General features: G+C 39.6%; 1 protein-coding gene across 5 annotated transcripts in view; it reads left to right on the forward strand.

Annotated features, from left to right (window-relative positions):
• Positions 1–13,411, forward strand: part of MCC (mutated in colorectal cancers) — a 163,006-nt gene that overhangs the window by 122,330 nt on the left and 27,265 nt on the right. For all 5 annotated transcript variants that reach the window (XM_014951497.1, XM_014951500.1, XM_014951498.1 and 2 more), the window contains exons 7-12: positions 2,055–2,201; positions 2,530–2,619; positions 3,293–3,441; positions 4,849–4,989; positions 6,131–6,231; positions 8,346–8,529. In XM_014951497.1, coding sequence (XP_014806983.1) covers positions 2,055–2,201; positions 2,530–2,619; positions 3,293–3,441; positions 4,849–4,989; positions 6,131–6,231; positions 8,346–8,529 — 812 coding nt within the window. The remainder of the gene's footprint in view (positions 1–2,054; positions 2,202–2,529; positions 2,620–3,292; positions 3,442–4,848; positions 4,990–6,130; positions 6,232–8,345; positions 8,530–13,411) is intronic.

Here is a 13,411-nt window from a genome sequence, read left to right on the forward strand (position 1 = left end):
AAAAATGTGATTTTTATTTTATAGAGTTTTGGGGTTTTTTTTTTTTTTTTTTTTTGCTTTTTTTTTCTTCAGTGTTAATGCCACAGTTCAAAATCTGATCTGAACTGGCATTCCACATCTGCAAGCAGAAACCGGCATACATGGTTTATTTCAGTTTTATGCATATCAGCAGGCTGAAATGATTGGTTTGCATCAGTAGAGCACTTCTGTCCTTAAGGTTTGCATTAGTGCAGCTGTACCCATGTTGAAATTATATATGTCTATATGAACAAATGAGGCCTCAGCTGCAAATATGTAGAAGATACACGCTATGAATGTGCACTTTATACACTCTGCTCAGTTAACTTCATGATGCAATTACAATTAAGATGTATAATTCTGGGGCAAGCACCCATATCCATTTTTCAGCAAGTTAGTTTAAACACTGGGGATGTGATTTGAGGTTTTGTGTACTTTGTCCTTTTTTTAACAGAGAGAGCAACGGAGTTGTTTGGATTAATTTTGTTTAAGGTGTAGCATTCCTCCATGACTGAACAGGGAAGTTAGGAGCATAGTTAGCCTTTATGTGCTCTTATTGTTGCCGCTTACAGCTTTCTGTTAGTAACATGCAATTGTTCTGCTCTGTTATGTTTTTTTTTTTCTTTTTTGTAATTTCCACATACCTGAAAATTCTGGGGTTTTTGACAGTAGGTCTGCAGACAACCTGACCTTCAGTTTGCATGCAACTGAGGGAAAGGCACGGGTACCCTTAAGGGAAGTGGAAGCAGAAGGAAGTAGGGAATCACAGGAGACATAAGATACTGTTCTGTGTATGTTGTGAAGAGAACTTGCTGACTGCCACTTCTTCAAGCAGAGATTGTTAAAGCTCTGACCATGCACTTGGTCAGAAGAAAGCCTAAGGTTTAACACAACTTTAATTTTCATGCTTTTTGACTAAGGGGTTTCAGCTTGTTTAATTGGTTCTTCATGTAAATCTATTGTAGTTACTATAAAATCCCACCTGGTTTTAGATAATTGGAGTTGCATTTCATGCTACAGGGGATATCAAATGGACTAAACTTTTATTTCACTGGACTTTGGGTAAAATTTCACAAGTCCTGGTTTGCAGATGACTGTTCCAACAAAATTGGCACAGAAACTTGCATATAAAAGTAAACACTCTATATCCAGGGAAATTTCCTCTTCAGATGGTTTCCTCCCCCTTCTCTCATCTCATAGTCTTTGTTTGAGATTCTGTGGGAAAAATGAGCTCTGTCACTGTGCCTTGTGGCATAATTGTTGTGTTAAGCAGGTCATTTTTCTTTGTCTGTTAAGAATTATTCCAAGGTAAACACTATAATCTTTAGCTCAGCTATAGTTTGGCTCGTGAAGATTTTTTTTTTTTACCTTTTAGTCCTGAAAATCTTTTGACGTCAGTTCTGCTAGTATCTGATTTGTTCTGAGGACCATGCAGTGTTTGCAGTGTATGTTTATAGAGAGCTTCTGCAGGCTGTTGGCTGGGAACCTTGCTGGTGTTTTCTTGTCTGTACATTACTCACTATATGGTAGCTTTACTTAACTTTACGTATGAAAGAATGATTAATGTTTGAATTTCTTTGACCTTTAAATATGACAAAGTCATCCTGTGATATGTTTATGTCAAGGGTTTTTTCAACACTGGCACTTTCCATTAACAGCAGGATCTTCGTTTGATTTGTTTAGGCATCATAATCTTGGGCTGGAGCATTAGCTTCACCCCAGAGAGTAATTTCTGTACATGTAGTACAGCTGCACTGAAAGGGTTATATAAAACAAGCTAAAGCTTTGAGTAAATATTCTACAGTATTACATTTGCATATTTCCACATTTCAAACAGTTTTAAAAATTGACAATAGAATTTTAAAACAACCTCCATTCATCTGCTCCCCACATGAAAACTTCATGGCCACCACAGGACAAAATACAACTTTTATGCTCGAGCCAGAAGCAATTTGGCTTGGCCAGACAATGAGAAAATCTCCGAAGTATTTAAACCATAAAAGTGGAAAAAACCAGAACCTTATGTTTTGTTGTAGGTTCGGGAACTGCAAACACGTTTGCAAAGCGTGCAGGCAACAGGCCCATCCAGCCCAAGTCGTCTCACTTCTGCCAACCGACCCGTTAACCCCAGCACGGGAGAGCTGAGCACAAGCAGCAGCAGCAATGACATCCCCATAGCCAAGGTGAGCTATCGTGTGTCGCAGGAACGCTCCTCATTACCTGGGAGCAGCAGCCTTCATTTTGCACAGCTGCTCTGCAGATCTTGTGATTAACTGGGAGATACCTAGAATCCCCAGAGGGTTTTCTGGGGTCTTAGGCAGGCCCATGAACTTGAGCTGCAGCAAGGAATTAAGCAGCAATGGTTGTAATTCTCTCGGCTACAACACGGGTGTCAGGTTCTGCCATAGTTCAATACAGGTTTGCAAGCGTAGCTAATGAACAAAATGCATTTTGTGTAATCTTTATGGAGTTTGGATTCCTGTGTAACCCGTGCAGCTTTCTGACTTACAGATTGCTGAAAGAGTGAAGTTGTCAAAGACAAGATCAGAGTCTTCATCATCTGATAGACCTGTCTTAGGATCAGAAATCAGCAGCATAGGGGTAAGGACTGATAATTATGTGCATGCGTGATACCTTCTGAAGATGTTCCATTAAGAGCAGCATTTTTTTTTACTAAGTTAATATATCAGCTAACTGAAAACACTTTAAAAGTTATTTTGAGAAAAAAATTTCAACAGAGAATATTTCACCCAATATTAAGATCTCATTTTTCTTATAGCTGGTGGCTAGACACCATTTTCTGGACTTCAAGAGGATAGTTTTGGGGTGAATTCCTCCAAAAATGCTATTTTTCAAGACTGTTCAGTTGAATTTCACAACTTCCAATTAACAGAGAACTGGGTTCTGTTTTGTAATGCCAATGTAAACCCATAACACTGTTGTTACTGTGTGTTAATATTTGTTTCAGTGAAGAACTTAACTCTTGACCTTTTGCTAAGCTTTCAACAAAGTAAATAACTTGCATTTTAGGGTTTTTAAATGTGTGATGAAATAGTGGGCTTCACCCTTTGGTTAGTAGAATTTCAAATCAAAATAGTTTCGAAAAGTGGAAACTTGTAAATGTTCTATTCAATGTAAAATTCATAGTAAAAACTGAATAATGAATGCCTTGAAGTGAGTGTGTGCAAGCAAATGGAGCTCTCAATGCAGACTGCCTGTGAGAGGAATCCCACTGGTCATCTATTCACAATGATCTATTAACTGCCCCGTGCAGGTGTCTAGTACTGTGGCTGAACATTTGGCACATTCCCTCCAAGACTGCTCAAACATCCAGGAAATCTTCCAGACTCTTTATTCACATGGATCTGCTATCTCTGAAAGTAAAATCCGAGAGTTTGAAGTGGAGACAGAGAGATTAAATAGGTAAGGTGAAAAGTGAGGTATGCTCGGATGGGTTGTCTGCTATTAGCTTTGATAAAGTTAGTACATTTTTACCCTTTTTGAGCATTTCTTAGTTCACTCCCAGCTCAACTGTGGCAGCTGCAGATGAACATGGAATGTAGGTGATAAAGAGAAGATCGACTCATATGCTAAGGATTCATTAGTATGGCAGTTTGGTCATGCATTAATAGGTCAGCATGGCACCTTCTCCTGTGACAGTTTGTGCTGTAGAGTGTCCTCCTCTACGGCTGCCCAAGCAGGCATGGCGTCTTTTTTCATAAGACACATCACTGCTGGAAATAGGGATTCTCGTAACTTATTCCCCATCATTCTGGAATTAGCTTGTTTTGTTTTGTCGTGAGGAAACAGAATTATAGCATTGACTGTGTCAATGAACGTGCTTCCATACAGTGGTGTGACATACCTACCAGTAAATAGACTTCTTCCTGCAGAAGAAAGATGGCAGCTTTCTGGATGCAGGTAAAATACTCCTGGTGTTATCTTTCAATAATCTCTATCAAAACCAATGCTTCATGTCCTCTCTAGCACATAAAATCAAAACTGTGGGCCAAGAATCGTGTCTTGGCATGTTTCCTTCCAAGTTCTCTCTTCCCCACGGCTATCTCAAATTTAGTCTGATCGGTGCAGTCTCTCTTTTATTTGTAGCTCGTGTTTTTGTAACACTGCAAAATGTGATCCTTTTTTCTTTTTTTTTTTTTTTTTTTTTTTTTTTTTTTTTTTTCTGTGCACTGCACAATTACGCTTTGACAACATGTATCCTTATAGGACGTGTCAAAGAAGAATACAGGAGGTGCCACATCTAAGAGTTCTAGCAGCTGGGAAAGACAGGGCTTTATTCTGATACCTGAATAAATGGCTTACTAGCCATTCTTCTTGTGTGTATTAAGAAGTCAGTGATTTTAGAGTTCTGGATGGCACTGATTTCTTCATTAGCTACCTGTCCAAAATTTTAAATTACTTGCCTGTCTCTTTTCAGTGTACGTCAAACTCTTCCGACTAGGCATAGCATGCTGATGTATAGTGTGGTTATAAGCAATGATACTAATATTCTGAAGCTTCATTTTCAGAATCACAATTAACCTTATTGAGAAGAATATTACAATTAAGTTCTGATATGAGCTTCTGTTTGACTATTGCCAGAAGTTTTGGAGATTTCACTGCCTCATTGTATTTCGGATGTCCTAAGAGAAATTACTATCCTCATGGCTGTGGATATGGGACACAGTACTAACAGATTTTGCCATCTTCATTAAAAACCTTGTGCAGACGAAATGGTATTTGGTGTTTTAAATTAAGAGTGTTCTGGAGTTTTCAGGACAGTGTCTGCAAGCTAAGCTTGAAGGTTGCAAATTACTTCCTTTTCTACAGCCGCATTGAGCACCTGAAATCACAGAATGACTTGCTGACAATAACACTGGAAGAGTGCAAGAGCAATGCCGAGAGGATGAGCATGCTTGTCGGGAAGTACGAGTCCAACGCCACAGCCCTCAGGCTTGCACTGCAGTACAGGTATGGACCTACGCAGAGGGTGTCTCAGCCAGAAAAAGAGGGAGCAGGGGAGACTTACTTAGAAGTCTTTGAGAGTGAAATGGCTGGTCTGCCATAGTAATACTGTTTCTTTTTGTTTCCTCCCTGAAAAAATGCCCCTACAGTTAAACTACTTGACAAACTACAGAACCGAAGTTATTGATGCAAGTGCATTTCAACTCTAGTTCACCAAAAGTAGTGAAGTCGATCTAATGAAGGAACATGAAGATTTAGCTTTTCATTTTTAAATACTGAATTAACTTTTGAATTAGGAGTTGTGTATAGGCTCATACTCTCTCTGCCGTGTCTGTTCTTAAGATACGGGTTTTCTGTATTAGGATGGCACCTTTCACAAGACCAATGGACTAAGAGTAGTGTAGTTCTCCACATAATTCAGAGTGACTTTATATTACATCAGTTGGAATTGTGGATGAATTGCTTGGTATTTGGTTACAAGTATCTAAATTTGCTTTAATCTATATGTAAAAAGACGGTGTCGTTTAACTCCTTCAGCTGCAACTAATTAGGAACAGGCAGTTCTGGGCTTCAGACAAATTGTGTGCCTTCTAAAGAATGTATTCTGTTGTCATGGTTTATCCCCAGCCAGCAACTGGGACCATGCAGGCATTGTATTTAGAAGCTGTTGTGTCGTAAGGAGGAGAATCTTACAGCCAGGACAGAGCAACAAGTATTTTTATTTTCTTCTTACTATACCTCGTATAGCGTAGTAATGTAGTAGGATTTAGAATACTGTATTTTGTATAATAAGAAGGTCTGAAAAGAGTTTCTCAAAGACATTATGTCGACCACCATTCATATTTTTTCTAATGTGCTTCTGGAGCTTGCTTCACATCAGGTCATTCTTTTCTGTTTTAACTTGTTGCATTGGTTGAGACCTGGGAAGGAAGATAAAAGGAAGGAGAGATTGTTGAATGCTTATTATAGAAGCTCTGTGTGTTATGTTGTTTAATACCCCTGCTGCTAGACATGTAGTTGGTAACTACATGTTCATGCAGTTCATCAGCTATCTCTTTTTTTGTTGCTGTTGCAGGTATTCTTCCCCTCTAATTTGCAGATATATTTTGTGTGACTTTTGTTTTCTGTTTTTTGTTTTTTCTTTCAGTGAACAATGCATAGAAGCATATGAGCTACTGTTGGCATTGGCAGAAAGTGAGCAGAGTCTCATTCTTGGGCAGTTTAGAGCTGCAGGTGTTGGTTCTGTTGGTAAGATGTCAATGAATCACTTTATTTAAATATTTTTTTTGCATGTCAGTTAGCATTAGAGTTAGTTGTAATGGTGAATCATCTCATGACCCATCACCTAAGAATGCTCTCTTGTCTTTTCTTGTTTTTAATTAATTATTTTACACACCCAAAAAACAAGGGAAAAGAAAAAGAGAGACTGGGATTAAATAATGAAATTCACCAGAAATTTAAATTAACCTGTGTACAGTATCACAAGGGGATGCCTGTTCTGGCAGTGGTAAGGCTGCTGCAGGCATGCAACTGTACAGAGTGGAATTATTAAACAATACTTATGAGCATATGTGGCTTAGGGCCATACAGCTGTGGTAACTGCAAGTACAGATTTTGTTTAAACCAGCAACATTTACCTCCCTAGAAGCTGAGTATAGTTTATGAAAAACTAGGATTAAGACAGTACAAAGGTAGCATTGAGTAGTTACCAAAAAACAATAAAAAAAAGGCTCTAGTTTTTCACCCCACATTTTACCTTTGCTCTGAAATTTTAAAACATCCTATCTTATGTTTTACTGTGTTGTCAGGAATATTAGCCGATACATTCTAGGTTTTTCTTATTTTGTGGGTAGTTAATCATGTGGCTAGGTATTGTTTCTTAATATGCTCCTCGCTAAGTAGTGGAATGAACCACTCTCACAGTGGCTGAAAATTGGAACCACTATTCAGAAGTGTTTGGAGGTTGATGTTGAAGCTGGCCCCACTTGTTCCATGTGCTAGGGAGCTTTCCCTGCCGGCAGGAATCAGTGGCCAGCAAAAGTGAATTTAGTCTTAGATTTTCTATTCGTATAGGTGGCAAAAAGAAATCTTAGAAGGGAGAAATACTTTGAGTTTGAGTAGAGTTTCATCTCACATGCATTTATGAAAGAGTGTAGTTTAGATTTTATATAGGTGTCTGTCTACAGCTCATAATTATGGTATCAGTTACAGCCCTGTGATAGAAATAGTGCCAATTTCCCATTACATAGCACAGTTTAGAGGAAGTTGTGTTTGGTTTATGTACCTTCACTTCACCATGAAATTTGATTAAAACACCTAGATAAAATAGCAGATTTTTGGTTTGAAGGTCAGTCAAGTTTTATATCAACATCTGTGAGTGGGAAATTCATGGGACTTGCTTCTGCATCACTTAGAGCTAAGCATATCCAGCTGCTCTTAACAGAACATTCTCCATCCTTTCTCCTGCATTAATGTTATTTCTAGTGCACACACTTCATTTAGCAAGTGTGAAGTATGGGTAATTGGTCTTTGACTCAAATAAAGATGAAATGAAAATCTGACATAAAGAAAGCTCGGGGTTTTTTAAACCCTCTGACATCTTTGCATGGCATTTGGTAAAGTATGAATAAACTGTAGTTTTGTTCAGACTTTCAGTGTAGCCACTAATGTGTCTTTAATGACTTGATTCCAGCTGGAGTTAGGACTATGAGAATAGTGATAATGGTGGTTTCTTTCCTGCTTCTACCGAAGGGATGGCTTACCAGCTCCATAAATGCTGCATAACCAGTAGAAATTATAGCAAATTAATAAACAACAGGGCTAGTTTTCTTTTGAGTTAGTATGCATGGCTGTAAACTCTGAAAGGCTGCTTCTAAGCAGTAAGGCAATGCTTCCAGCTGGAAAATAAAGTGTTCTAGCAAACCATTAGGCCATATGGTCCTTGTGAGAAAAAAACCACTGGAAATGACCGCACTGTGATATAGCACGGGAATGACTGGAGTAAGAGTTGTAATTTAGGCTGGGGCTTTTCCAGTGCATTACTGATTTGAGCATCCTAACCTACTCCTGATGCACAGTGTACACCCTTACAAACAGGTAAGTGAGTAAAGATAAAACATCACTTAAGACGTACCCGGAGCAACAAGTACCTGGAGCTTGTGCCTGGGGAAGGAAGGTTCATTCAGGACAGTAGCCCAGGTACCGCTGATACTCAAACAAGTGAAGTTGGTTTTACATCAGATTGGTAATTTAATGTCATTGTCTTGGTATAAGCTGAGAGTGCATAGAAGCGTCTCTACTCTTGCCATATTTTCTATTACTCCCCTCAAAGCTCTGAAACAGATTGTTTCCTTGAAAACTAGGGGACCAGACAGGTGATGAAAACATCACCCAGATGCTTAAGAGAGCTCATGACTGCAGGAAGACAGCTGAGAATGCAGCAAAAGCCTTGCTGATGAAACTAGATGGGAGCTGCGGGGGAGCCTATGCAGTCACTGGCTGTAGCGTGCAGCCCTGGGAAAGCCTGTCATCCAACAGCCACACAAGGTAACTGCAACTCCTCTGATCCCCAACTGCTTGATTTCAGACCAAAAGTTGTGTTGTATTATATTTGCTGAACTACCTCCAGTCCACTGGCTTCTTTGCTTTGATTTGTAAGTCACCATCCCTCAGAGGTCTAATTGTCTTTAGGCTTTGAGCAGCTCCAGCTAAGAAGGGTTTTGTATAAATTTGTTGCAAATGGGTGACTCTGAACTTTGAACTTCCTCATAAAGGGCAAAACCATTACATTTGTTTTACTTCATTGACTTTCTTGCTGTTTTGTTGGAACTCAAGTTATGTACTTCTTATTTATATCTATTGTATGCAGACAACAAGAGACGTACGGAGAACCAGAGATTGGAAGTACACTTCCATTGGTGTTTTGGAGGGCTCAAGAATTCTTTTTCTAAATATTGCAAATCTAGCCATTTTGTTTTAAACTATATCCTCTCCCCTCTCATTCCCCTTTGCACCCCTCCAGATTCTTCCTTCCCATGCTATTTTTTGGCACACAGAGCAGCAAATGAACATCGTGACAGGCAGAGTGGATTCTTCCAGGAAAGGCTGGAATATTGCAGTTTTTCTGAAGAACCATAAAATAATTAAACTTAAATGAGCTATTATTGCAGAAGTGTTCCCGTTCAAATACATCTGCTACCAGCTTCGTTTTGAGTCGTTGCCTGCCGGCAGCGTAATTGTACTCTGTGCAGTGAATATGTGTGCTTGTGCATGGATACAAATTTGGCAAGCATCCTGGATAAATATAGATGAACTTTTTTCTTTTAAAAAGTTATTTTGGTTTCTCAGCTTCGCTCTAAAACTTCATTTTAATTCAGGTTTTGAGCCAGTTCTTTATTCAAATGCTGTCATTTTTTGACACTTTTAGAAGTTTATTTTAGTACTATATCATTTCCTCTTCTTGTTGATCACTCCTCCAAGGGATCTTATTTCCTGCCTTGTGATTAGCATGGAATAGCTAAAAAGTGAGCAAAAAGGTAACCTGAGGGAACAGGGTCCAAATGTAAGGCAAATTTTCATGTTTCATTCCGAGAAGTTTATGGTGCACTTTCAGCCCAAGAAAGCTGTATCTTTTTTTCACAAATTAATGTGGCAGCATGTGCGCTAGTAACAAATTGATCATTCGTTGTAGCAAAAGTATTTATTGGTCTTGGAAAGAGCTTACACAAAGCTGTTTCGAATACTTGACTCGTCTCAGTCCGCGTGCTCTGCACCTGCACGTGAACCTGTTGCGAGCGGCCACGCTCAGCCTAGACTGAGCTTGTTTTCCATCCTGTTATTTGAAGGGGTCAATTTGGGTTGTTCATAACTACTTGTGAGATATCTGGTACTTGGGCACAGCTTAAGGGACAGTTTCCAGTATTGACAAGGGGGGAAATTGGCGGGGGGCGGTGGGGGCTAGTGTTCCTGTTTTAGTGTTTATTTCTAGCCTTTCACTGAAAGTGTTTGGTAGGAATATGGTCTTTATAGTCCTTGCTTTGTTTTTTTGAGGGGGGAAGATGAGAGAGGGAGGGGGGTGTGTTTGTGGAGGAAAATCATCCCTCATGCTCGTTGGTTACCGCAAACTGACACATGGTGAGCTGACAATATGTGTATGTGTGCACCTAGCAGGTTAGCTGAGTAAAGTTTCAGCTGAGTGTGAAACTTTATTTAGTATTTAGTGTGGAACAGAGTATTAAAATGGCACAGTATTTCAATTTCCATCAGTATAAACTGTGTCATGAAATGTAAAAATGCAAATGTGTAAATCCTTATCTGTTTGCAAGAGAAATGTTTTAATTTGAGCCATTGTCATTGTAGGATAATTTTTTCTGGCATGGAGCAAGACTGAATAAGCTAACTATTGTTATCTGCTTTGATGTATGCGGAACATGAGAGAGAAAAGCTTCTCTCCCTCACCCAAAGGGCACACAGCAAGTCAGGAACTTGTCATATGGGCAGCCTGATCTGATTATACATTGTCATACCTCTCCCCTCACCCCTGCACAAAACAATTTGTCTTTGTCTGAATGTACATATCAGTGAAAATATTTCTGAAACTTTAGCTTCCCTATGACATAGAAATCTTCTCTTTTTTCCTTCTGTTGTGTTCAAGTGATACGTGGTATAGGCATTTGCAGATTTCCCCTTCCCGGGGACCCTGTCTCAAAATAGAGGCATCCCCTCTTCAGCTTACAGGCACATGACACTGAGCCAGCCCATAGATAGAAAATCTGTGTTGGTTCAAAAGGCACACGCTTTTCTATATTTATATCAGTAAATGTTCAATCTCAGATTTAAAAAATTGAAGATTTTATCTTTAACTCTACTTTCCCTATCGTTCTGGGTCCTTTTTTGTTTCTCTCCAGGACCCTACTCCTGCTTTTTGGAGTTATCCTGCTTATGTTGCCAGCTCTCTCAACCCATTCATGCGTGCTGCCTTGCCACTTGGCTCCCTGCTGCTCTAGACAGACATCCCATTGCCGCAAACCTCCAGCCCTCTGCGATTCTTTGATGTTGATGGTTTCCATTTCCTTTCCTTTTCCATTACAATAGCAATCCAAGCAGAGATAGGAAAGCAGACTGCGGATTTCTAGCTGTTTCTGCAGGCTTCATGTTTTTTATTTGTCTTAAAGAACTTGGCAGTCTATAAAGCTGGGGAGTAGAACAAGCCCACATCACTAGTGAGTGCTGTGTGAACCACCATTTGGGGACCACTGCACTGAAATGAAAACATTTTTACATTATGTGGTTCAAACATACTCTGAATCTGCAAGACCAATCTTTTGCCATAGCTGTTGTAGTGCTGCAGGCTTTTAGTGGTGGATATGTATCGCTACCTTTTCCCTTTGAAACCAACTGAGTAAAGAGGTAGTGGGATGATGAAAACTCTCCTCTGCTGAGACATGTGACAAATGAGTAATTCTCCCTGCTGTTTGAAATCCTGTAGAATATGGACTTAAAATGGAATTGTTGACCCATCTTTAGCTTTGGCATTTCAAATGAGATTCTGAATGTCAAATCACTGAACGCATTACTGAGAATAAATGCTTGGTGAGCCACTAGTGACAAGTGGTTAAAGACTGTAAAAGGGAGCAACTGAAATGAAAAGAAATGAAATGCAATGAAAGAGCATCAAAGAGGTTGTTACTGGTGAACTGAATAAAAATAATAGCAAGCATCTCAATTCATTTCTCACAGCAGCACAATAATGTTGCCAATTCATTTTTTTGAAAATAGAAATAGGTCTGCAGTGTAGTTGGAAGTCATAATTATTTTAGTGGGCAGAAGCTAACTATATATTGCCAACAAGGTTTGACTGATTGCACCTTAAAAAGAGGGAAACAAAAGAGAAGGGCTCCAGTTGTAACACCGACTGAAAACGGTGGATGTTATTCCATGTAAGTCTGGCTATACCTGTGGATTCATGGGGGGAAAGATCTGGTCTCCTATATGAGAAGGGAATTATTTTCAGCATTATGCAGTGTCACAAAATATCTCAACTCAGCCAAATGTAGGACTATATCTCTCGTCAGAATCACCTCAGATTTCAAATAAGTAGCTGACAGACAAGATTATCTTGGCTGAAGTGTGCAAATAAGTTATTTAGAAATATCCCGACAGATATCTTAATGTTATCTATGTAACACTTCATTGCTGGACTGAGCTAGAGTAGTTTCACCAAAGGTTCTGATTTTAACCAAAGATACTGTTGTTTGTCGTTTGGCTGCTTGGGAGTATTTTCCAGTTTTTCTCAAGGAGTTCCTGTCTTTTGGCATTGTGCTATTTTGGATCTCAAGCCACAGTGTCCACCTAGAAGGTGGTTGGCCTATGTATACTGAGTATCAAATGCATTCTTTGGAGTGTAAGGCTGCATGCAGACATTCAAGCAAGTTTTGTGGATTCAGTTCTGACAGCGTTATTTTAGTTCTATCAGCCATTGCTGAATTGCAGATTTATTTATTGGCTTGATTTTTAACAGATGAACTGAAGCTCATACAGGGTTTTATGGGCACAATTTTGTAGTGTACAGAAGTTACTTGCACAGAGGCACTGTTGGAAGCCTCATTTCTATCCATCCACTGCATTTTGTACACACACATGTGCATGCAAACACACATGTGCATGCCAGCAAATAAAGCTGCATGCTATACTATACCAACCTGCGTATTTTCCACAGGCTGTGTATGAAAATTAATCTGACATCATCCAGGCATGACATCATTGTAAAGACTTGAGGGATGAAGCGAGTGGGAAGAATATTTCTCTTCGCTCATTCTGAATACAACACAAGTTAGAATGGGCAGATTGGTATTGTGTTACCTCCAGGTGATGAAACTGTGGCCCTTTCTCTAGCCTTACCTACATGCTTGAGAAATGAGAAACTGCACATCTTTTGCAACAGTTTCATGTGTTTTTTGGATGGATGCATTATTGAACATATGCATTCTGTCGGTTTGTTTTCCTTTGTCCTGATTGCTGTGAGAAGGGAGAGCAGTATCTGGAATTCAGGATCATATGCTCACCAGCTGCGGGCCCTTAAATAGAGCAGCAGTGCACTAGTGTTATGGCTGTGGAGAGCTGCATGGTGGGGCTTTTGGGGGAGCACACCCTGGCAGAGCTGTGCAGCGTGAGTTCTGATGCACTGCAGTGTTGTTTCCGTCCTTCATCATACAGCCTCATTTTTAGAGCAGTCCAAAGTGGCCTTTCTAGCCTGGCTTTCTGCAAACCATACTGCTTCCAGGTTTTTTGGGGTGGGAGCTTGCTGCTAAATGTAGGGGTAGAGAGAGGGAAGACTCTTGTGCCTTTGTGTGCTGGCGGAGACAGCTTCCTCGCTAAGCTCCCCTCACCTTCTTAAAAAAAAAAAAAAAAAAAAAAAAAAAAAACAGCT

Source organism: Calidris pugnax, unplaced genomic scaffold (genome assembly GCF_001431845.1).
Source record: "Calidris pugnax isolate Ruff unplaced genomic scaffold, ASM143184v1 scaffold148, whole genome shotgun sequence".
In the NCBI taxonomy this organism is placed as follows: Eukaryota; Metazoa; Chordata; class Aves; order Charadriiformes; family Scolopacidae; genus Calidris; species Calidris pugnax.